Genomic DNA, 23,229 nt, shown 5'->3' with positions numbered 1-23,229 from the left:
AACCAGTCATAGCAAACACTGATCATGCCAGTGTTTTGCTTTGTAATTCAAGAGCAACAGACATCATATTGATATATCTTAAGACAATTTATACTACGAATGGTTTTAGTTTTCAACCCACTCTTTATTTGCTTTTCCACTGAACACTGGATTTGACCACATATCATATTTATTCTGGACAGTGTTTAGTCTGATGAAATCGTGTGTGAATTTTTATTCTAGGAAAGGTAGAAACTTTGTCACTATCTGGACAACTAACTACTAGTATAAGAAAAAGGAGACAATGTTGTGAAATAAGCCAATAAAGACATTATGATGTTGTTTGCTCTACCAATACTATATCGCATAACAAAAGCTTTTCTATCCAGTTTATTTATTCATTCTTTGGTGGTTCATTTGCTAATTCATTCAACAGGTATTACTTAGTCTGTGCCAGGCATTTTAGGTGCTAGAGAAATAATGGTACATCAACCAAAGGATTCTTGCCCTATTCTCTCCCGGAGATTACAAGCAATTGGGAGCAATAGGTAATAAGAAATAAGTGAATAAGTAGTGATAAACACTATAAGAAAAAAATGATAGAGTTCCCGGGAGGCTATTTTATATGAAGTGGTTAGGAAAGGCAGTTCTGAGAAAGGGATACCTGAGCAGAAACCAGTGACCAGAGGGAACAAATTTTGACAGGGACAGTGGGTGCAAAACCTTGAGAAGGCAAAGTGTTTGGTTGATGTTCTATGATTAACTGTAATAGAGGGGAAATAACCTAAAAATGGATTTCCTTTCATTATCCCCTGCCAGCTTTAGAAAACCTGACTTCTAGGACAGACTCCTGCCAGCTAGCTCCATGACAACCTCTCCTTGATGGCACTACTTCCCAGTTACGCAGAAGGATTTGAAGAGGTGAACTTTAAGGTCCTTCCATTTCTAGAAATCTACGATTCCCAGCAATTATTCTTTGTTTTGGTTCCCCCCTTGAAAATGTTAAAAAAAAGGCTTAAACATTCATCCTTGTAAAGTTCGTCTTAAAGGACAAATTTCCCATGAAATTTACTGCAAATTGCCCCTAGCCCGTGATATCTGACTTATCATTCCCTTGTCTGACTTATAACGTGGTAGGTGCTGACTAGATGTGGGTGGAAGTGAGATACTGGGATATTTCTGGCCTTTCTTCTTAAGTGGAATGATGCATGAAGGTTGAAAAATCATTATCCTCCTCCATCTAGAGGTAGTTCTGATAATGGAATAAGGAGAGGAGGTTTTTAACTCCTCCTCCTGAAAAGATCCAAATAATGTCACAGGACAAAGATGTCCCTATGTGCAGCCTCTGAACACAATTATGTGCGTCATGTATTTCTTGTTTTGGCCAAATTATTTATTCTCTTTTGAAAATATGACACCTTATTTTCTTACACATACAGTGGGGCCTTGACTTACGAGTGTCCTGACTAACGAGTTTTTTGAGATACCAGCTGTCTCTCGGCGGATTTTTTGCATTGAGTTGATAGAGTAATTTGAGTTAACAAGCTCCTTAACGAGCTCAGTCTCGGAACGAATTAAACTCGTAAGTCAAGGCCCCACTGTAATTTAATTTGTAAGATAAGCTTATTTAAAAATAATCACAGGCCCTTTTGCTCAGCATCACACATTCTTTCTCTCTTGAGCAAAATGAGAACCTGACTTAGTGTGTAAGACGGTTCTACATGTTTTCATGTCATTACTGTCCAGTTGGTTCTGGAGTCTTCTGTAGAGAAAGGCTCATGTCTGGCCTGGGGACAATGGTGAGGTTAGCACAACTGGGGCTCTAGTCCCAAGTCTGACATTTGCTGTAAGTTTTGGCAACACAATTCGCTTTCTGATCTTTTGACAAACTGGGAATAACAACATCTTCCCTATCATCCGAGAGGGTGGCTGAGAGTGTCAAAGCAGCTGATTATAAAGTTCTCAGAAAAGTACAAAGTGTCACACAAGCACAAGATAGTACTCATAAGAGCAGCAAGCATGGGGAGCACTTTACAAATGCTTTCAATGGTGATGTTTGCTATACAGACAGCGTATTGACGTACAATAATGTGTGCTGGGCGGACACAGAAAGGGTCCCCTCCCCCATAATATATATATTTTTAAAATTTGGGAAAAAGAGAAATTCTAGGTACCAGATAAACAGAAAGACTCAAAATAGAGAACTAAGTGGGCACTGGACCTAGACACAGGTGCTGGGGCTTGGGTTTCAACCCTCATGGGGGCACAGAACTTGGCCAACAGTCTGCATGACTAGGCAGTCAGAACAGAGTTCCCTGCTAAAACTTACACCTGAAAAGGGGACAAGAAAACTCTACCCACTGGCCCAGGAAAGTTGCAAGGAAGCTTACCTTCTGTCCAGGACCATAAATGGAAGAAAAAGAAAAAGAAACAGACCTGTAATAAATTCATACTCCAAGGCTACACCAAAGTGGGTATGAAATCCATAGTTATGGTAACTGGGGGTGAATGAAGCCAAGGTAAGTAGTTAACAGAAAATACAGGTCAGAACTTATAAAAGCCCCATGTGGAAAAAAAAAATGAAGATGAGCATACACACAAATTCTAAATGGAACTAGGTAATAAACTACCATTGAGGAGAGTCTACAGATATAACATCTGGGCATAGTTTATATTCCTGGGACCAGAGTTAATAGGATAATCTGAAAAAGGCTATAAAGAGGCTATTTTAAGAATGATTAAAGAGTTGGAAGTATCAATAAAAATAAAAAAATAAAGAACAGGACAGAAAAATAGCTAAAAAGACTAAGCAAATTTAAAAAGAGCAGATAGAACTTTGAGCAATTAAACAGTCACCGAAATAATAGAGAAAATGAACTGATAAAGAGATTATATAAAGAGCTTAAGAAAGACTTAACTGGAAGAGCTGAGCCCATTATATACAGCAATAAAGAGAGGCAGACATGTGAAAGCTAAGAGATAAGATAGTTGTGAAAGTGAATCAATTACCCAAAGTTACTGATACAGATATTTTGAAAGAATGTGAAAGATGCAACAAGTAAAGACATAACCGCTGAGAATTTTCCAGAATGAAGAAAAGACATGGTCCCCACACTGAAGAATCACAATGAGTTCAAGGCAGAATAAATTTTTAAAAACCCACACTTACAATACAGTAAACTTGCAGAACATCAAAGACACAGATAAAAATTCAAAATCATCAGAGAGTTACCTATAAAAAAAGATAATTGATTGGCAACTTCTCATAATTAGTTAAGAAGATCAGAAGATATGAAAAAATATCTCCAAAGATCTGAAGAAAAATAACTGTTAACCAAGAATTTTATAATGAATGAGCTAAACTATCATTTCACAGAGAGGTCAAGTAAGTCCTCTCAGACTAAGGGAGTTGACCACTCAGGCTCCCACTGAATTTGCTGTTAGAGCAGAGGTTCTCGAACTTGGGTGAACATCAAAATCCCTGGGAGGGTTTGTTAAAAGACAGATTGCTGGACCTACTCCCAAAGTTGCTAATTTTCAGTAGGTCTGGGATGGGGCCCCAAATCTGCATCTCTAACAAGTTTCTGGATGATAGTGATCTGTAGACCACACTTTGAGAATTATGAGCTAGAGGTTATATGTCATTAAGAACAAAACTTAACCTAGAAAAAAGGGGATGTAAAGATCAGTGGTGGGCAAAGAAATCTGTTTACATCTAAGTAAAATTAAGTAAGTACTGACTGCTAAAAAAAAGAAAAAAGAAAATATAAAATACTAATGAGAATTTGGAAAGTTTAAAGACAAGGTAGTTGTTTTTTAAATCCTGGATTTTTAGAGGGAGTAAGGGAAGGAGGCAGGGGGAGAGGGAGAGAGGAGCGAGGGGAGAGAGAGGAGCCAGGGAGAGGGAGAGGGAAGAGGCGGGAGGGAGAGGGAGAGAAACATTGACTGGTTGCCTACAGTAGGCGCCCTGACTGGAGATTGAACTGGCAATCTTTTGGTGTACAGGATGACACTCCAACCAACTGAGTCATCCAGCCAGGGCTAAACACAAGGTAGTTTTAAAACTCCACTGAACAATGAGAAATAGGAGTGGGAAGAATGGCACTAACGTTCCCTCAAGTCCTATATTATCCAGGAGGAGAGTAGAGAGTGATTAATTTCGACATTAAGTCAATTATGTCAGTTAAAAATTTTAATGTGAGCACTAAGAGCACTGAAATAGAAAATACAACTTCCAAGCAAGTATTAAAAAATGAAAGAAAATAAAGTGTACTCTATCAATCTAATAGAAGGTAAGAAAAGAAAAAACACAGCAAGAGACAGAAAATATGTCCTAGACAAATACTAATGGAGAGAAAATGAATGTAATGATTGATGAAGCCAGTCACCGTGGGAGTTTGACACAGCTATCTTGGTTAGATAAAACAGCCAGGAAAACAGTAGAAATCGAAATGGATAATTTGAACACCACAGGCTTGATCTAATGGTATACATATAAAGAACTGTTCTATACCCAAGAAAGACAGAACATACATTCTTTTCAAACTCAAAAGAACATTTACAAAAAATGGCCAAGCCTCCAAAGATGTATTGCATATCTGATAATCAATATTCTATATTCAATATTCTCTGACCATATGCAATACAATTAGAAGTCAATAAGAAACAGGCAAAAATTCTCCCATAGTCTTAGAAACTAAAAAGCACATTCTAAATAACTTAAAAGCCAAGGAGAAAAATCATATGGAAATGACCAAATATTTAGAATTAAATGATGACAAAAGCCAAATGTCTACACTAAGTTGATAATTACCTAAATAAACATACTCTTCTTATTGAAAGAAATGACACTAATAAGGATAAGAGTAAACCAACCTCTTTAAGTCGAGATCACTTTTGGGGCCAAATCTATCTGGATTTATGCTAGATAATTTTCAATAGTAACAAGACTACGTGCTTGACTGAATGTAGATGATCAATAAACCATAAAAAAGATCTGAAAAAGACTGAGAAATATCATGTCAAAAGTCTTCTGCTAATTGAAAACAGCTCTGTTTACTGAATTTACCTGTTGCTCATGATGGAGAAGAGAAAATGCTATTCTAACAACTTATTGTGATTACGAATAAATAAAAATGAAAGCCATGGTAGAATGGCAGGCATTTATTAAGCTCCATGGAAAAAAGTAATTGACTGTTTTAACCCAGGCATTACTAGGCATGTTGTAAAATGCAGAAAGCAGCAGAGTAAACAAAATGAACAGATCCAACAGGTAATTAAAAGATGACAGGGATCAAGTGCACTTGCATTCTAATATCATTTAAGTTTTCAAATGGACTTACCTTTATAATCAAAACATAATTTGAACTGAATCAGATCAAAGCCATGACATTAGTATTTTAAAAATACCCATTGGCCTCTTAGCTCAGTGCTCAAAATATAATAAATGTAACTTCCTCCAGTTTTTAAAAGAACCCCACATTTGCCATCTTCTGTGATTCCAGTATCTTTCCTGAAATTCCAAATCATCTCCTTGCACTCTTGTAACCACCGACACGAGGTGCTAGTACATTCCCCGCCGATGAGATGAGCGTGGCCCCCACTCTACAAGCTCACCCAGGAGCTGGATACCAAGTGTCCATTACTGCCGAGTGACCAGGGGTTCTCACTCTTCCTTATGAACACTGTGTGGCAGCATTTCAAGGGGGCAGCACCATACCTAAGGCAGAACTCGTTCTTTTCCCACCTGGTACACACGAAGGGACTATGAGAAAGTTAGTGGGTCAGCGGAGATAAAGATTCTTATCTTATCTGCCAGCTCCAGAGGTTAGCGACAACCTCCCCCAAACCTTTACAGAGTTTCAGCGCTGGAAGAGATTCAGAATACAGCTTAGATTTGGTTAGCATGCATGAACTGCCCTTGGCCTAGAGAAATGACAAAACTCTGCAAACACAGGGCTGGCTTTGCCTCATAGAGAAAGGAAGAGAGGACAATTTGATTGTTTCACTTATATTTTATTATTTTTAAAATACTTATTATTTATTTGTAATCCTCACCTGAGGATATGTTTTACTGATTTTTAGAGAGAGGGGAAGGGAGAGAGAGAGAAATAGAAACAGAGAGACAGACAGAGAGAGACATGGATGTATGAGAGAAACAGCGAGTAGGTGTCTTTCCGTACACGCCCCACCGGGGATCGAACCCACAACCTTTCAGTGTACAGGATGATGCTCCAACCAACTGAGCCACACCGGCCAGGGTTGATTGTTACACTTATAATCCATCCTTTTATAAATGAGAAAAGAAAATGTTTAGTTTAGCTACCACGATCACATCATTTTCTTTTCCTTTATAATGAAAGCCACATGAAAAGGCAAATGTAGTTGTACCTCACCAGGAAATTCCCATCAGGAGGAGATGGGAGTAATGTTACATTACTCAATTACACCAAGGTGAGCAGTAATATACAAGAAATGTGTGTTTTGATACAACCAAAATATTACACTGAAGATTCAGAACTTGAGAATACTGACCGGGCCAGTAATAGCTGGATTCTGCAGTCTTGGGTCTTCCCACTGAGTTATTTTGCTATCTGAAAATTAATATTAAAAAAATCAGCATATTAGTTGAAATCTATTCTATGTAAAAAATGTTTTAGAAATAATTATTTCTGGTTTTTCAAAAGCTGTCTAGTCCCCCAACCTGGCCCCCGAAGATAATATCTTAGTATTTCAGGGTTAGAAGAGAACGATACTCTGTATGGCAGACCTCCTATGTAATGTTTAGTTAAAAACACTCAATCAAAAACGCACAACTAAAGTAAAACCATCTATTTACACTGTTTTTGGCAAGCAATCTGCTGAAAGTTCAATTATAAACCCCTGTTCTTTCAAGGATTTATAACTTGATCTTGATATTCATTTAATTGAAAAAAGGCACAAAAAGTCTTAGTCCGCCAAAAGTTACCACACACACACATTACTTTTTCTCATTTCAAATACTTTTGCTTATGCTTATGGTCTTGAAAAACTGCTTTCAATTAAGAGTCCTACACTGATCAAATGAATAATCCATTGCATGTGTCACTCATATGCACACAACAATGGAAGCAGCCAATAAGTAAGGCAGTCCAAAAAAGGAGAATTACATACTGCAGAGGAAGATTCTAGAGAAAGGCTTCCCTTTTGGCCATGTTGGCGAGAAGTGGTTTTCTTTCTTTCTTTCAAAAGAGTCAATGTTAACAAAATTGTTCAAAGCCACCTACACCACTACTTCAACAAGAGCTGCCCTGCATCACTTGGGATTTGTGACTCTGCATAATCAAAAAGACTTTATGGATTACTGTGTGTGTGTGTGTGTGTGTGTGTGTGTGTATGTGTGTGAGTGTGTGTGTGGGGCGGGCAGAGATGAACGCACATGAAAGATAACGTGGAGGATAGACTGGGGAAGAATGAGTTCTTTCTGGAGTTTTAGGAAATCTAAGTTGATTTAAAAAAATGGGAAATTATTTGAGAAAAATACTGATTCTAATTATTTCCTGTAAACTCAAGAATAACTAATACATTTGGTTTAAATGACCATACCAGGGATTTTTCAGAGTCTGGTATTACAATTATTTTAATAGAAGCAGAGTAAAGTCTTAAAATAAAGTTACCAAAGCACATGATGATTCTAGATTTGTGTATGCTGGAAGACAATTTACATGAAATGCTTCAACTGTTCTAGAGAACCCTGATGGGTCCCTTACCTTGAAAATGGAAGATTTGGAAAGTAAAAGTTGCTACTGTGATGGAGAACAATAGAAAAGAAAACCAAATAATGGAAACATAAAAGAGCTGAGCAATAACTGCCTTGGACTATCACTGTAAGGACTGGGTATTGTCATCAAAGCAGAAAATAAATTAATAACTACCTGTACACGACAACTCCCAAATCTTCAGTCCAAACCTCAATTTCAAGCGCCACCCTTGACATCTGCATCTAGATTCCCCATAGGTACCTTCAACCCAACTCTTTAAAAATTGAACCCATAATCTTCCAACACCAAAACCGTTTATGGAATCCTGTATTCTCGATGAACAGTATCACAATCCATTCACTGTTCAAATCTGGAATCTTGACACATCCCTTTTCTTCCCTTGCCATTTACCTCTGGTGGTGACCAAACTGTCCCTACTTCTTTCTGGGTGCTCTTTTCCCTGGACCATTCTCTAGGTTTCCCTGGTCTCAGTCTTATCCCTGTTCAAAACTCTCTATATAGCTCTGCCAAAAGGATCTTTCTAAAGAACAAATCTGACCACTGTCACCTCCTCTGGAAAATCCCTCAGGAGCTCCCTCTTGCCTGCAGAAGGGACCGACACCTGGCAGACCGCCTTTAACTTGATGGGTGTGCCACCCCCGCTTTCTCTGCACACTGGCCATGGGCAACCTTGCTGCACTTCTCTGCACAGCTTCATACACCTGCACACCTTCTCTCTGCTGGAATCACTTTTCACTGGGTGTGCGTGACTAGTCTTATTCATCATTTGGAATATGTCTGAAGAGTGATCCATTCCATAAGGCCTTCCTGCAGTCTCCCCCATCGCTGGTGCCCTGTGCCACTTGGCAAGCAGGCACACTCTTTGCCTCTTCTGCTTTCACATTAACAAGGGGTTCTTTCCTCTAATACAGCATTTAATACTCCCTGGTACTCCCTGCTAGAATCTAAGTCCCTCGATGACGGGGTGTATGTTATTCCTCTCTGCAGCTTCCTCTCCACCACTTAACACATTTTCTAGCCTAATATGTAACAGGAGTCCAATATGTTATTATTTTTAATGGCCAAATGAAGCTGATGGTGATAACAAAGTTCCTTTACGGTTGGCTAAGCTCTCAGGAATATACAAGTTTCTGCGTGGTTACCATAAAGATCAATTTTGCAAGTATTGTCAAGTTTTGAACATATGGTGGCCAGTTATCCATTTTTTCCTCTAGAATTTTAAAAATCTAAACTTGCTTTGTCTTCAAGACATTTTTTCAAATAAAGGGACAAGAATGAAGTAGAAGAATGAGAAACTCAGTCAATTTAGCTACTGTTTACTGGTTTGGTAAAGGCTATGGGCAGAATAGACTCAAATAGGATTTTACAGCATCGCTAGAATTTAATTTTCTCTTCTAGTTTAGTATATAAGATATCTGTGGCCAATTCCTCAGCTGCCGGGCATGTCTGGTCTTTAAGAAGAATCACACAATTCCTAAGAGAGGCAGAGATTCCGTTCAAGATCTTCCCTTGACCTTTTGCACCAGGCTTGAGACATAGGAGCCATTCGATAAATGTCAACCAAATAAATCAAGGCGTCTAAAGAGAAGATTAGTACTGAGCATTATCTCTTCTGAGATTAAATCTTTAAGGTTGTTGAAATTATAAATCTTAAAAATGTCTAATGTCTTAAGAATTTATGAAGCAGAAAATAAATAGCATAATTATTTAAAAGAGAAGGGCATTGCTGTCCCTGTCATTCAGAGTGCAGCCACCTGTCCCAGTGATGCTGGCAGACAGGGTGGCTGAGTAACTCGCAAGGTGATCACTTTCACAGTAAATGGCACATATAAGGATGACCTGGTTTCTATCCCAAGACAGCAAAATGAGATGCTGAATTTTGGCAGAAATCAGATGTGGGAAAACTGTTTAGAAAAAGAGGTTCATTTGGAAGGTAAGGAAATTCCTCAATGTCACCACCAGGTAACTAGACCCATTTTGGAGTGTACCTATTAGGCTGATAAAGCCTCTTAAAAAGATAAGAATTCTGCATTTTTTATAAACTGGATTTTGGGGAAAAGGCAGATGAATTGAACTCTGTTTCACAAAAGCCTAAAAGATGGTGATAAGCCCCGCCCTCATGGCCAGATTCCCCAGCAATTGGCTCATCAATGTGCTTATCTAATCAGTGTGATGAGTTAAGACAATGTGAGGCTGGGGAAACCTGGTTCAGACTTACTGTTTATGAATCAAATGACAACAAGGAGCAAAATACTACCACACTGCATGTGTGATTTGAACTTTAAATCTATTTAAAGACTTCTTTTTCCTATACATTTTCAGAAGTTGTAAGGGATGTGCAAATATGGAGAACGTGTTACTTCAAGAAAGAAAAAAACTGGCTAAAAGCAAACCTTTATTAGTTTTAGTTGAAATGAGAAATCACACATTTTTCATAGGTGCTGGAGCAAATGTCTACACCAAATATATCACAATTTCAAGAAAAGAACTGCATATATATTAGTGTGTTGGGTGCAAGGAAACATGCTATGAATAGAAAATAAGTCAGAATGGGCACCTGGCCCTGAGACCGTGAAGGTGGTGTTTAAAACACACGTGTGCTACGTCAAGCACCGCACACACCCAGATTTTGGACTCAATCATCACTTCTAATCTTATTTTCTATTACCAGAGTGTATTTATTAAAAGCGCAAAAGTCAAGGGGTCATCAACCAAAAAATAGTTCTTAAATAAAAAAAAAGTTAATAGGTCACAAGATCAAATTGGGTGAAAGCTTGCTGGGCTACTTTACAGCAAACGTGGGGGGAATGCACAGTACCGTACGAGGGCACTGATTCTCTGGTACCATTCTCTCCACATAACACCTGGCTGCCTAGACAAAGCTTTCACTCTAATATTTGAAATACCCTTCCCCTCCCTTTACCTGCAATCCCTGTGTCCATAACAGTGCCTACTTACTATGATCGATATAAAATGTTCGGCCATCCAAGTGGATTCTTTCTTCCCACCCGGGCTAGTAGAGAGAGAGAGAGAGAGAGAGAGAGAGAGAGAGAGAGAGAGGGAATGCAAAAATTAGCTAGCTGTTCCAAAATCAAAGGCAAAATTATGACACCTTACTCTTCCCTCCTAGGGCACAGTTTTACATTAAGAATAAACCACAAACATTTCAAGTTAACCCTCAACAACACCTAGGAACACACTTGAAGCACACGTCCACAGTCTTGGATGCGTTCACCACTTGAGCAGGAAACAGGGATCGCTATTTCAAAAGCTTCAAATGGGAACTTTGGCATCCCATGGAACAGTTGAGTTTGGGGATGAACAGCTCATTTAATTAAACAAATATGTATTAAGTACTAAAAGGAGGAGGAGGAGGGATAATACAAAAATGTTGGAGACAGATGCTTTACTCATGTCAACACTGGTTGAAGAACTGAATACTTGCACTTCACTGTTGTGAACTCTCACTGTTCAAACTCGGGAACCAAAAAGACTTGGATAATCTTTGCAAGGGAGGGCTGGTATGCTCTCATTGTCTGAACCGCACCTACTTGCTACTTGAAACTCAGGAACCTAACAGGTCCAGACCACAGGCAATGATTTCCTTTTGAAACTCACTCTCTAGACACAGTTTGGGCTCTTTCATCTAAACCCAGAACCAGTCAGGTTTGCAGAGGGATATTTGTATAACCTAATGAATAAAGATGGAATCACAACCTCCCTAGCTTCAAATTTTGCCATAATATACCACACACCAGGCAACAGAAAAGGTTCTTATGTTTGGAAAAAAACAATAAAAAAATTCCCAGTGCTCTTCATTTAAAAATAGTATTAGAATCTTCCCTCCCCTTCCTGCCCCTGTAAGGTTATTTATTTTTAATTGGGGGTGGATCCAGGAGGATGCATGGCGAAATTTTCATTCAAAATCCAGTTTTGTAGTAAATTGCTCAATCCCATTCAGGCTCCCAAAAAGAACTGATAAAAAATTAGCTTTATAAACAGCCATCAACCAGGGAGGAAAGCTTAAAATATCTGCAGACTAAATGACTTACAAAACTTTCTGTGATTACCTATGTCTTTCTCTCCCACCATTTTTAATATTTTTGTTCCTATTCATTAAATCAGATTATGGGTTGAACTTATGGTTGCTATGTTACAAAATAAATGTGTGCTGTTTAAATTGCCATCAGTAAAAAATGCCTCCTACATCCTAGTTACAATGTCTAGCTTCCACTGACAGTTACCAATTCAGAAACCTCTTTCATATGTACTAGCTGGTTGTATGTACGATTAGAATTCAGCCATACACCTGATTCTATTAAGAAATTATAGACCAATGGGCCAAAAGTCTGGAGAAAGAGGTCACAGGGCCACTCCATCAACACTGGGCAGATAAATGAATAAACATATTCAGACTTGTCCATGTGTCTCCAGTACGTATACTCACAGGCAGAGGGCCAAGGTCATTGGGGTTTAAAGGTGCCTTCGATCGCAAATGTACTGGAAATTTCAGGCGTGGATCTTCCTGCAAGAAAAATGTAAAAGGCAGAACGTGTTAAGAGTGACGTCTGTGTGCTGTTACTGGCTCCTCCCCTTCTGGAGCTGTATGTTCCAAGGCAACCAGGAGGCATGTGCATGAGCCACACTCCTGCCTGCATGGCGGAGGGAGGGTCCCATCTTTGAACAGGAAGCCTGGCTGACCATCTCTCAAGAGACTCCATTCTTCCTCCTTGTCCTTGGTGAAAGAAGGAGAGTAAGGATATTTAAATAAAAGGTTAACATTTTCCCAAGATCTTGAGCAGGTGAAGAGGAAGAAGGACCCAGCAGTGATGTTACTATGGAAACCAGAATAAAGGGTGCCAGTGAAGAGGAGGCTCTCCTCCACAGAAGAGGGAGCGAAAGCCTGGTCTGTAAATCTCCCTATGGATCCAGAGCTGCGGGTGAGGGTGGCTAGCCTTACACACTGGAACAGCCTCTCCATAAGCACTGGAGTCCCCTGCTTCCCTCTCCCACCCCTCCCTGAACCAGAGCAGGGAATCTGAAGCTGGTCTGCCTGGCAGGTCAGGAGCGATCCCAGAGAGCGCTGGCTGGCTTCGTCATAAAGTCACATCCCTATTAGACAACTGGACTGAGGCTCTCCAGTTCTACAGATTAGATTCTCATGTATGTCTTGATATTTACAAGTTTGCAAAATATTTTTCTTAAGGAATGTGCTTAAGATAACACAGAAAATCAACAAAAGAGAAATACATAGTTGGCCATTTTGGTTCATGATTTATAATTGACAAAGTAATCAGACATACGATCTTGCAACCACATTCTTAGGAGGTGGGGTACATGATCTCTGTTTCTTTAGATGGGGAAACTGAGTTTCAGAAAGAATGAGACCTTGTCCAGAGGTTCTGACCCTGAATCTGGGAGCTGCCTCTTATATAGGCTCTGTGAAAATGCAAGGCATTTTCATATTTTAAACTCAAAAGGTTAGAAAACAAATGATAAAACTCAGAATAATAAAATGTTAATAAAATAAGCCTAAGATTTAAAAAAATCCTGTAATAAAACTTATTTTGTGACTATTAGTGGGAATGGGGTTTCCTTTGGGAGTGACAAAAATGTTCTAAAATTGATTATGGTGATAGCTGCACATCTTTGTCCAATGTTTGTCCAAAACCCATTCAATTGTACAATTTAAATGGATGAATTGATTGGTATGTGAATCATATCTCAATAAAGCCGTTAAGTTTTTTTTCCCAGTCAACAGTCTTAAAGCACTAGAATTACTGGATTATAACAAAGTGACAGAATTTTGGAATTTGCAAGAATAAGAAAATAAAACCAAGCTTTGCTTTCTGTTAGCTATAGCAAATTTTAATTGAAAAAAAAATCATGTTAGTGGTTTATGATGGATATTGACCCTGAACCTCACTAATATGCTTTTAAAAAGGATGAGTAAAAACATAAAATAGGTCCAGTATTCTGTAGATTACTGGAACACATACAGTGCGTAGATTTGGGATTTATGAAGTCCGAACAGCTGATATTCTGGGAAACATTTGTGATAGGTTCATTGTGACCAAGGAGAAACTTACAGAGCACAGAACAAAAGCTACCCACTCACGGCTAACTGTGAGCTGGCCCAGCTAATGGCACAACCACGGGGAACCTAGGGAACAGATCCCTGACCACCAAGGTTTAGAGAAAGCCCAAGGCCACTATGACATGAAAAAGGACAGGGCTTCCGATGCTACATGCCAAGCTAGCCACACCTTTGAATCCCACACACAGGCTACTGAGAAAGACAACATGTTAAAAGGTGGTGATTTAAAGGGGGGAAGAAGCTGAAATTAAAGTGCAAAGGGGGCTGGGGGCAGGGAAGTATAAAGTATAAAATAAATCCGATTTCACAGGTCTGCTATAATGGCCTCTCATGGAAACCTAGAATTCATGGAATGTGAGGACTAGAAGGCCTTAGGGGTCATATTTGATTATATCAACAAAAATAAAAATGACAGCAGCTGTACTCTCTTTAGCTCTGAAGGCTAAGTCTAGGGGCAACACTGAACCCCCTTTCTCCACTGACTCCCCTGAACAACCAAGGAGGGGGCACCCCAAGCCGATGGCGCAGGTGGAGGGCAGCCAGGGCTCCACAGGAGTTATGACAACTTCAGGGATGCCAATAGTTGGGACACTAATGAGATCTCAAATGATATAAATACAAATGAATGAAACATGAAGAGGGACACTCAACTGCTTCTCCCTGTCCTCAGCTTACTATTTCCCAGTTATTTCAGTATTCCCCATTTGCTTCCCTCAATATAGCACAAAGGGGTTTTAAAAAGAATGCAAAGATCAACACCTCTTTAAAAACCAAAATCATTTACAAATATATATATAGCACATAAAACAAGGGAATGCTCCTGGTTCAAAAAACAACAGCTTTTTCCCCCATCCTGGAAGAGATCAACAACCAGGCCTCGGCTACAATGAGTTTTCTTAGTTTAGACCCAGTAGAAAACAAACCTGAAACTTCATTAAGGCATACTCTGTCTTGCTACAAAAACAAGGCAATGCTTTGTTCTGTAAGAGACATAAACATACTCTTACATACATGCTTCGAGCTTCTTCCTTAACAGAAGGAAGGAATGGACAAACCGAAGGCCTCTTGTAACCTTTCCTCTGTCACCTGGTGGCCCCCAGCAGGCATCCATGGCCCACCCCAGGTAGGGACAAGTGAACCAATGGCTGGAAGTCTGGCCACAGGAATCCTCACATGGCCAGGGCTTAGTGCCTCTTCTAGGTGTTACTAAGGATGAGAGCACGGTGGACAGACCTTCGCTTTCAGGCTGAGGCCTCAGACGTTATTCCAGATGGACGGCGGGCACACTGCTTTAATATGAGATGGTGCTTTGTAAACAGACTTCAACAGGAACTGTCCTTCATGCGTGTACACAGGGGAAATGTTGGCCTGATCTTTTCATGCTCTGGTTTAGTGCAAGAATCAAGAGCACACAGGCTGCGTGGGGCAGGAGTACTGTTTTCATTATTCTCCACCTGTTCTACCAGCTTTTCACCATAGGGCTCAAATCTAAGAAAAGCTATGCTGGCCTCTCATTTGTTCTCTCTTTTAAAAAACGAAGCAAGCCCAGCCACTGAGGCTCAGTGGTTGAGTGTCAACCCATGAATCAGAAGATCACAGTTTGATTCCCAGTCAGGGCACATGCCCAGGTTGCAGGCTTGACCCCCAGTAGGGGGTGTGTAGAAGGCAACCAATAGATGAGTTTTATCATTGATGTTTCTAACTTTCTCTCCCTCTCCCTTCTTATCTCTGCAATCAATAAAAATTTTTTTTAAAAACAACAACAACAACAACAAAAAACCACACGAAGCAAACCTCAAACCAACTCAAGACAAATTTTAAGCTGAAAATGATCTTTTTTTTTTTTTTTTTTTTTTTTTTTTTTTTTTTTTAAATATATTTTATTGATTTTCCACAGAGAGGAAGGGAGAGAGATAGAGAGTTAGAAACATCGATGAGAGAGAAACATCATTGATGTTTCTAACTTTCTCTCCCTCTCCCTTCTTATCTCTGCAATCAATAAAAATTTTTTGGAATCGAACCCGGGACCCCTCAGTCCGCAGGCCGACGCTCTATCCACTGAGCCAAACCGGTTTTGGCATGAAAATGATCTTTACAGTTCCCTTTATTCCTCCATTTTTGGTCCAAATCAACAGGAAATTTAGAGCAACCCTTCGACAGTCAGCATTCTGTACAGGCCTTTGTTTAGAAGGAGAGACAGCAGCTGGGCCAGCCTGTCTGAGTTTAGAGAAGAAGGGGAGTAACCGGGGGGAATGTCCAGTTGTTACTTTAAGGATTTTCAACAATGGCAGCAGCAACAAAATGTTGTTTTAACAAATTAAAATTTTAAACCAGTAAATCAGTCAATAACAAGCATGTGGGTAGAAAGGGACAACTGGAAATTCAAACTGGGTTTCATTCAGCAAGGATGCAGGCAGTAAACAAAGCTGGGGCTGTTTAAAATCAAACCTGCCCAGCTGCAATTACTCTGCAGTTGTGGCGTGAAAGGCTGTGAGAAGGTTAGGGGATTTGATTACTAAGCTAGTTCAGATTTCTAAAACCATAGCTTATGTTGGCAGGCCACCGTGGCTCCATACACTAATCCATCTCCTTTTATACTATTTACCCCCTATTTCTGGAGTGCCATTCCTGGCTGAGGATTTTGTAGAATCGCGTACTCTTAGCAGGACAGCCACGTTCTATGTCAATGAGGGGAAAAAAAAGACTTAAAAACCAATCTCCCTTAGTTGGTTTTCCCCAAAGCTGCCTATCTCTTACTCTCGTCTTGGCCACAAACCTATAATATGATATGAGACTCAAAGGTGAGTCAAACAAAGCTACATGTTATTATATGCCTTTGAGGTAGTTATGAGTTTAATGAATGTCACCAGGATCTAAATGATAAATTCCCCTGGAAGACTAATTCCTTTACTTTAAAATAGAACTTTTAGAGTGGTTCTCACTAAGGGGTGCTTGCAAGCGTGTGGTAACATTTTTGGTCATCACTGTGGTGGGGGAGGGAGAGGAATGGTCATTATTCAGTGATAGGAACCAAGGATATTAAGCATCCCTCAATAAAAGGCACATAGTCCTGCCCCAAATACCGAGAACGTCCTCATGGAGATGTGCTTACCACCATCCATCCACAGGACTTGAGAGAGAGAGAGAGAGAGAGAGAGAGAGGGAGAGAGAGAGAGAGAGAGCGAGCGATATCTAGGCCCTCTAGTCCAGTCTCAAGGGACTGATTTAACATAAGGCCACGGGCAAAGTATAAATGACAGTCCAGGACATTTTGGTCCAGGCCCCTTCATTAACACAGTACTGCTGTTCTAACAATGGACACACTCGTGTCTTCATTGAAAATGGGGATTTAAAGCACGTGTTCACCTCTGATCCAAGACCAGAGAGCTAGGGCCATTGACAATCCCCAAACTCAGAGAGCTTTCCAGTCACATCGATTCTAAGCAAGCAGCAGAGAAGCCAGAAGGACTGAGTCAAACTCTGAACCCAGGCCATTAGTTGGGGACATAGGGACAGGAAGGAAAACAAACCTGCAGCTTCAGAAACAGTCAGAAACAAGAGAACTAATTTCAGTTCAGTCATAGGTCTACAGGTATTAATAGAAAAATACCCCTGACTCTTTAAAAGACAATGTGCTACATTAAAGAAGCCCACCACTGATTCAGCTAAAACCCGAACAGAGGAGTATAAAGATATGCACATTCACTTTTAATTAATCTCATATTGTATAAATTCATACAACACACGGATTCTTTATCAGGCACGACTCCTGAGTCAAATTTGACAAAATGTTCACAAAAAAGAACTATCACATTTACAACCAAAATCCTCAGTACATCTCCTACTCCACAGTTAAAGGTGTGAAATGGAGCACAGAAATGTAAAACACTAAAATAAAATACTAAACTGAGGTGGACGGTGCAAACGAAAGGGACAAATCAAACAAGGATGGGTGATGTTAATAAAAATGTAGAAAGAAACTGACAAGGAAAAATTATTTTCAGAAAGATCAGAATTCCTATTACACCATCTTGAGAGGTGAAGCAGTATCATCGACATCCTAGCAATATAGAGCATCGCTTTTCCCCCAAATATGGCCAACTGTCAAAACTATAGCTGTCCAGGAATGTTCTGGAGAAAAGGCATCCAACCTGGCACCAGCAGCTGGCCCTGACCCTGCACCCATCCATCACCCCTCCCACAAGCCCCTGCGTGCCAGATCTTGAAGCAGGCTGAGAAGACCCTCTAGGGACAAGCTGCGGTGTCAGTGAAATTTCTCTACAAGAATCATGAGTACGGAGTGAGGAAATGAGGGAATGAATGTCAGACCTCATGATGGAAACGGAGCCAAATAAAAGCAGCGACCTTACCCATGTTGTAGTCTTTGTGTTATGGTCAATGAAGAAGGGCCGGCCGTTCGGCGCGATCCTCATTTCCCAGCCCGGTGGCAGGAAGCTCTGTGTGACTTTGTGTTGTGGTTTGGGGGAGTTGTAAGGTGATGGCTGTGGGGACTGTGGATTGGAAAGGGTATCTTTCACAGCCCGACGTATGGGTGAATCCTTGGCACCCTAAGGAATAATAATGAGCATTAGAACTCTTACAGGTGCTAGTCCAGTGTGTCAAAATGTACCTGGGTATCACGAATGTTCCATTTGGAAAGGGACAAGGGGAAGCTCCTAAGAAATCTGTTTCTGTCATTTGCTTACTTTTAAATCAATCGAATTTTAAAGTTTTTCTATTGATTAAACACACAACATTAATTACTTAAAATCACCATCCTTTGATAGCTATTGGATATATGCCAAAAATATTATGCTCCACTGAGAATTATGGATGGAGACTTTACAGAGGGTGGAGAGAGACGTGCCCCTGCTCTTAATGAGCTCACAGTCTAATGAAGAATGGATTGGCAATTTGCAGAGCATAAGAAGAAACCCCTGTATCATCAAAGACAACCACCTGGACTCGTATGGTTACCAGGACATTTGTATCACAGTTTGGAAGAGAGCTATCATTCATTCCCACTCATTAGCATTTAAGCCCAGGGCACAGAGAGTACCACAGCTACCTCTAGGACATCGTCAAGTTTAGAACTTGAACGTTTGTGCTCTGGCTTCTCCAACTCTCTGACGCGGTGATGCTAAGGCATGGTATTCAGACCACACAAACAGGAGAGCAATGCAGATGCATAGCAATGACTTAGGGATGCATATATGCATCAGAAACATGTATGCCCATACAATGACAGACCCTACAGTCCAAAGGAAAAGAAATGGTCAAAGCCACAGCTATCGTTTAAAACTTAATATAAGCATTGCTATCTGAAAGAGTTATTATGCATGTCTAATGAGGTAACAGGCAAGAAGGGGCGAAACAACAAGAATGGAGAAAGTTCTGAAGAGAGGAACCCACATGTACAGCACAAGTCACTATGGCCTCAGCCCCATGAGAATGAGAATCAGGCGAGAGTCCAAGGATGTGAGCTGGGCGCAACAGAGAAGCATATACTGAGGCTGCACAAGAACACCCTTCACCACGAACACAATGATCAGACAGGAAGGTGGCTGCGAAACTGAAGTCCAAGTTAAGAGAAAAGAGAGAATGAGAAGTCACAGGACAGACGTGACCCCAATTACACTGAGTAGCCTTCTCACCTCCAGTGGGGCAGATAAAGTTACTGTTGGCGAACTGAGGCTACGAGGCCGGCGGATCTGAGGCTCGATTAGATGGTTGTTACTGTTTGTGGCAGATCCAGATGCACCATCTTCTGCAAGCTATGTTGGAGCAAAAACAAGTTAGCTTTATGTGAGGATCTCCCTTTGTGTGTGGTTGGGAGTGTGGACCCAAACAACAACACAGCCAGCAGTAATGAGAGGTCTGGCCTATTTAAAGCATGGAGGAATGATTAAACATAATAATGGGGGAGGGGAAGGTTGGGGAAACACATTCAAGGGAAATAAAAATGAATCACTAGCCAGGCATGAAAACGAGTCTCAGGAAAAAAGGGGGTGGGGGTTGGGAGAGACACTACACACTGCTATAGGCTCTTAACTTTGAAAATATCTTTCACATGACATTTAAAAATATATATATCTGGGGATAGAGTGACTTGGGGACCAAATTCTTCCATAGGCATATATTATACTTAACACATTTTCTTTGTGGAAAAATTTTTTTCTAAAACATGGGTTCTCAGGACAATACATAAACAATAGCAGCATGGAGCTCTTGTACATTTTGGCTTCACCTGCCTGCAATTTTTAGTTGTGCGGCGATCTGCATACCTGCATGATAGGCCGAGTCCAAGTGGTGGTTCGATTGTTATGATTGACATAGTATGTGCGTCCCTTAGCATCCTTCCTTTCTTCCCAGCCTGAAGGTAGGCCCGGCGTGGTGTGCACGTAGGCCACTGATGGCTGTTTGTGTAAGAAATCATCATTATTTAGTGCAGTTGTTTTCTGATCACTTTAATAAAGTAATGTACACTTAGAGAATTATTTTTTTTCTAGACAAAGTAAGTTAACTCTATTTGTACCCAAAACACTAGTGTCCAGAAAACAGAAGTAGATTTCCAGTAGCTTCAAATCCACTGCGAAATGAATCTCTGTGGAGTCCAAAATCTTACAGAACGCGTTCTTAATGTCTGAAGTCTTAAATGCAATGGCTGCTGCTAATGTGCTAAGAGAAAAAAACAGCAACCTGTTTCAGATACTAAATTTTACCAAATTATGTAGAACTTAAAGGTATTTCAAATTGTCAAATGTCACTGTCTATGAGAGGAATGTCTGCATAGTTTCCTCTCGATATAGTTGCCACAGGGATACTCTCCTAGCTTATTCCTAAATTCTTCATCAGCTTAGGGCCCTTACATTGTATCTTTTAGGGGGAAAAGTACACAGAGGGCCTTCTCCAGGAGGTCTGCATTCCCACCAGTGGCATATAACCAAGAGGACCGACTAGGACACCCCAACTGCCCCAGCTTAGGAAGCCTCCTGGTGAGCTGAGGCTGTATTATCCTGTCTGCCCATGCAGAGCTTGTCTCTAAGGGTGAAGGAAGCACAGGCAGTTTCCAGGTTTAGAAACATGTCCAGTATAGAGTGACTATATTTAGATAGTCCAAATTAGATCGAAAAGGATTCCTGAGACACTTCTGCTGGTAAGCAGCAGCCTGAGAAATGTAGCCGGGTGGAGAACTCTGGAATAACAAGGATGTTTCAGTGACTCAAGGAGGCACCGAGATGGACATCTGAGGTCAGTGCTGTCTCAGGAGGAAGTCCTGGATGTATGGTGGCTGCATATCAGATCTGTCACTGGGAAAGGGGTGTTACTCTAAGGAGTGGGGGCGGCTCAGATATAAGAAGCCAACCATGGCTATCCAGGCTCCCAGGAGAACGTAAAAGAAGAGGCTAAACATTATTTGGGATATAAAAGGAAGCCACGTCTTTCTGGGTACCATCTCCCCTAATTAGGATCTTCTCACCCTCCAGATGTTTTACCAGCTGTCATTTTCTTGATATTAGGCTGAAAATGTAAATCTCTTGGCCCAGCTTCTCCCTGTGCTCATCCCATCTTTCGTGTCTCCTACCAACAATGTGCTGTGGCAGAGAGGGTCACATCAGAGGATCCCCAGTCCACTGCATGACCCTGGGTTAGCACGATCAAGGATGCTACCACGTCATTGGGGACTTTAGTTAATGAGGCTCCATATTCTACTTCCTGAGCTCAACTGCACATTCCAGAGAAAAACTAACTGAGGCCATGGAACAGCTGCCTCAATGGTTATTTCTAAAACATGTTGAACAGGCAAGGCAACATTATTGGCAACAAAACTTTCTTCTAAACCTATACCAACTACTTCCTTGACATTTTCCCAGATAAAAACTGAAATACCTCATCATGGTTAATTCCAAGACTCTGATCATAGAGCATCCTGGACCTACGTGTGGGGATTCAACAAGCGTGGAAGAAACACCAACAGGCAGACTTGATCCATCCATGGGTACTTAAGTCAGATGAATTTATATAGCCTGAAGCTCTTTCCGCCTTCCTCCTCTAGCACCAACAGAAAAGAACTATTGCCGGTCTATTTTTTATCTATAAAAGACCGACTCTGCCAAACCAAGTTAGAACCCAAGTTGTATCCTAAGTTAGTGGTAAATTGGACTGTGTGGCAAAGTATGTGCTATCAACAAGCGTTGACCTACTATTGCTCACATGAGGACCAAAAATGCTTGGGCTAAATGAAGTACTGAATGGAATTTGTTGCTTTTCTTGCTCCCCGTTATTTTTGGGGAGAGGCAATGAGATAGGCCCTGAGAAAACTCCGTTCTGGAAATCTTAAGGATAGTTTTGCAGTTATAACATCTCTGGAAAGGATATTTGTGAGGGGTCTGATAACTAGTATAGCTTGGCTGTGTCCTGGATAATCTCAGAATTACTTCTAAGACTGTATGACTTCCAGCACAGTATTCCAGCAACGAGGATATTTTCGTAGATCTACAGTGAATAGGACTAATCAGATTATGGGAAATTAGGAGTGTAGTAGAGAACACTGAATTTGATTAAAATGTTCATTGTACCTTCTACTGAGAACTGAACTGGTAATCCTTAATTTAGTTCCATTAAAAAGAGATGGTGCCATAAAAATGTTCTCCTTATAGATTTCTTGACCATGGAGAACAGCCTGTGATGGTGATTCCATTTGTGACTCAAAACCTCTCACTCAGAGCTAGGGAGGGGCAGGACACAGCTTCCACGGACAGACCACAGAAGGGGCTAGCCCTGAGCCAAAATCAGACTTCCACTGTCGTGTGTGTGCATACACATATGCACTCACGTGCATTCCATTCTACCTTAAGAAACAGTTAATTAGTCCAGGGACACGTTAAAACTGCTAGTAAGCTTAATTAACATTTCACAGCTTTTCACCTGAATATACTATTGTGTTACATAACACCAAACAGCTGTTGCGCTACAGCTGCATAGTGGCTCCAATTATTTCATTAAAAGGGAGAATCAATTATGTTTAAACCATCAAAGTTCAAATAGGCTTTTCCAGATGATAAATGTTTGGCACTATCACCGATGCCCCCAGATTCCCTCAAACCCTGCCATTCCCGTCACTTTTATTTTAGGGTCTACACAGCAAAGAGCAAAAAGACTGTGCTGTCCCTCTTGCTTCATCTCAGAGAGGGCTCCTGCTTAGCTCCCTGGAAAGTGTACTTATTGGTGGTAAATGAAAGGATTGTAGTTCTGCAGGTGAGAATCAGGATCTGTTTTTATACTATAGAAATAAAAGCACTACCAAGGAAAGACCAGGATGATTCATGCAACATGGTGTGCAGGACAAATACGGGTGGGGCAAGGGGCTGAATGCTCACCAATGTGGGAAGA

The 23,229-nt window shown here is 40.6% G+C and overlaps 1 protein-coding gene across 20 annotated transcripts in view; it reads right to left on the bottom strand.

Moving 5' to 3' along the window:
- NEDD4L (neural precursor cell expressed, developmentally down-regulated 4-like, E3 ubiquitin protein ligase) overlaps nt 1-23,229 on the bottom strand; it is a 293,622-nt gene that overhangs the window by 21,974 nt on the left and 248,419 nt on the right. For 19 of the 20 annotated variants that reach the window (XR_002828874.1, XR_002828877.1, XR_002828876.1 and 16 more), the window contains 6 exons: nt 20,121-20,252; nt 19,491-19,610; nt 18,207-18,404; nt 12,187-12,264; nt 10,698-10,752; nt 6,514-6,572 (listed from right to left, as the gene is read on the bottom strand). Coding sequence is in view for 15 of the 20 variants with exons in the window: in XM_023752636.1 (XP_023608404.1) it covers nt 6,514-6,572; nt 10,698-10,752; nt 12,187-12,264; nt 18,207-18,404; nt 19,491-19,610; nt 20,121-20,252 (642 nt within the window). In the remaining 5 variants the exon portion in view is untranslated. The remainder of the gene's footprint in view (nt 1-6,513; nt 6,573-10,697; nt 10,753-12,186; nt 12,265-18,206; nt 18,405-19,490; nt 19,611-20,120; nt 20,253-23,229) is intronic. The other variant, XM_023752633.1, reaches the window with a different exon arrangement.

The sequence above is a fragment of the Myotis lucifugus genome, unplaced genomic scaffold (assembly GCF_000147115.1).
Source record: "Myotis lucifugus unplaced genomic scaffold, Myoluc2.0 scaffold_36, whole genome shotgun sequence".
Taxonomy (NCBI): Eukaryota; Metazoa; Chordata; class Mammalia; order Chiroptera; family Vespertilionidae; genus Myotis; species Myotis lucifugus.
This window is presented reverse-complemented; position numbering and strand designations above follow the sequence as displayed.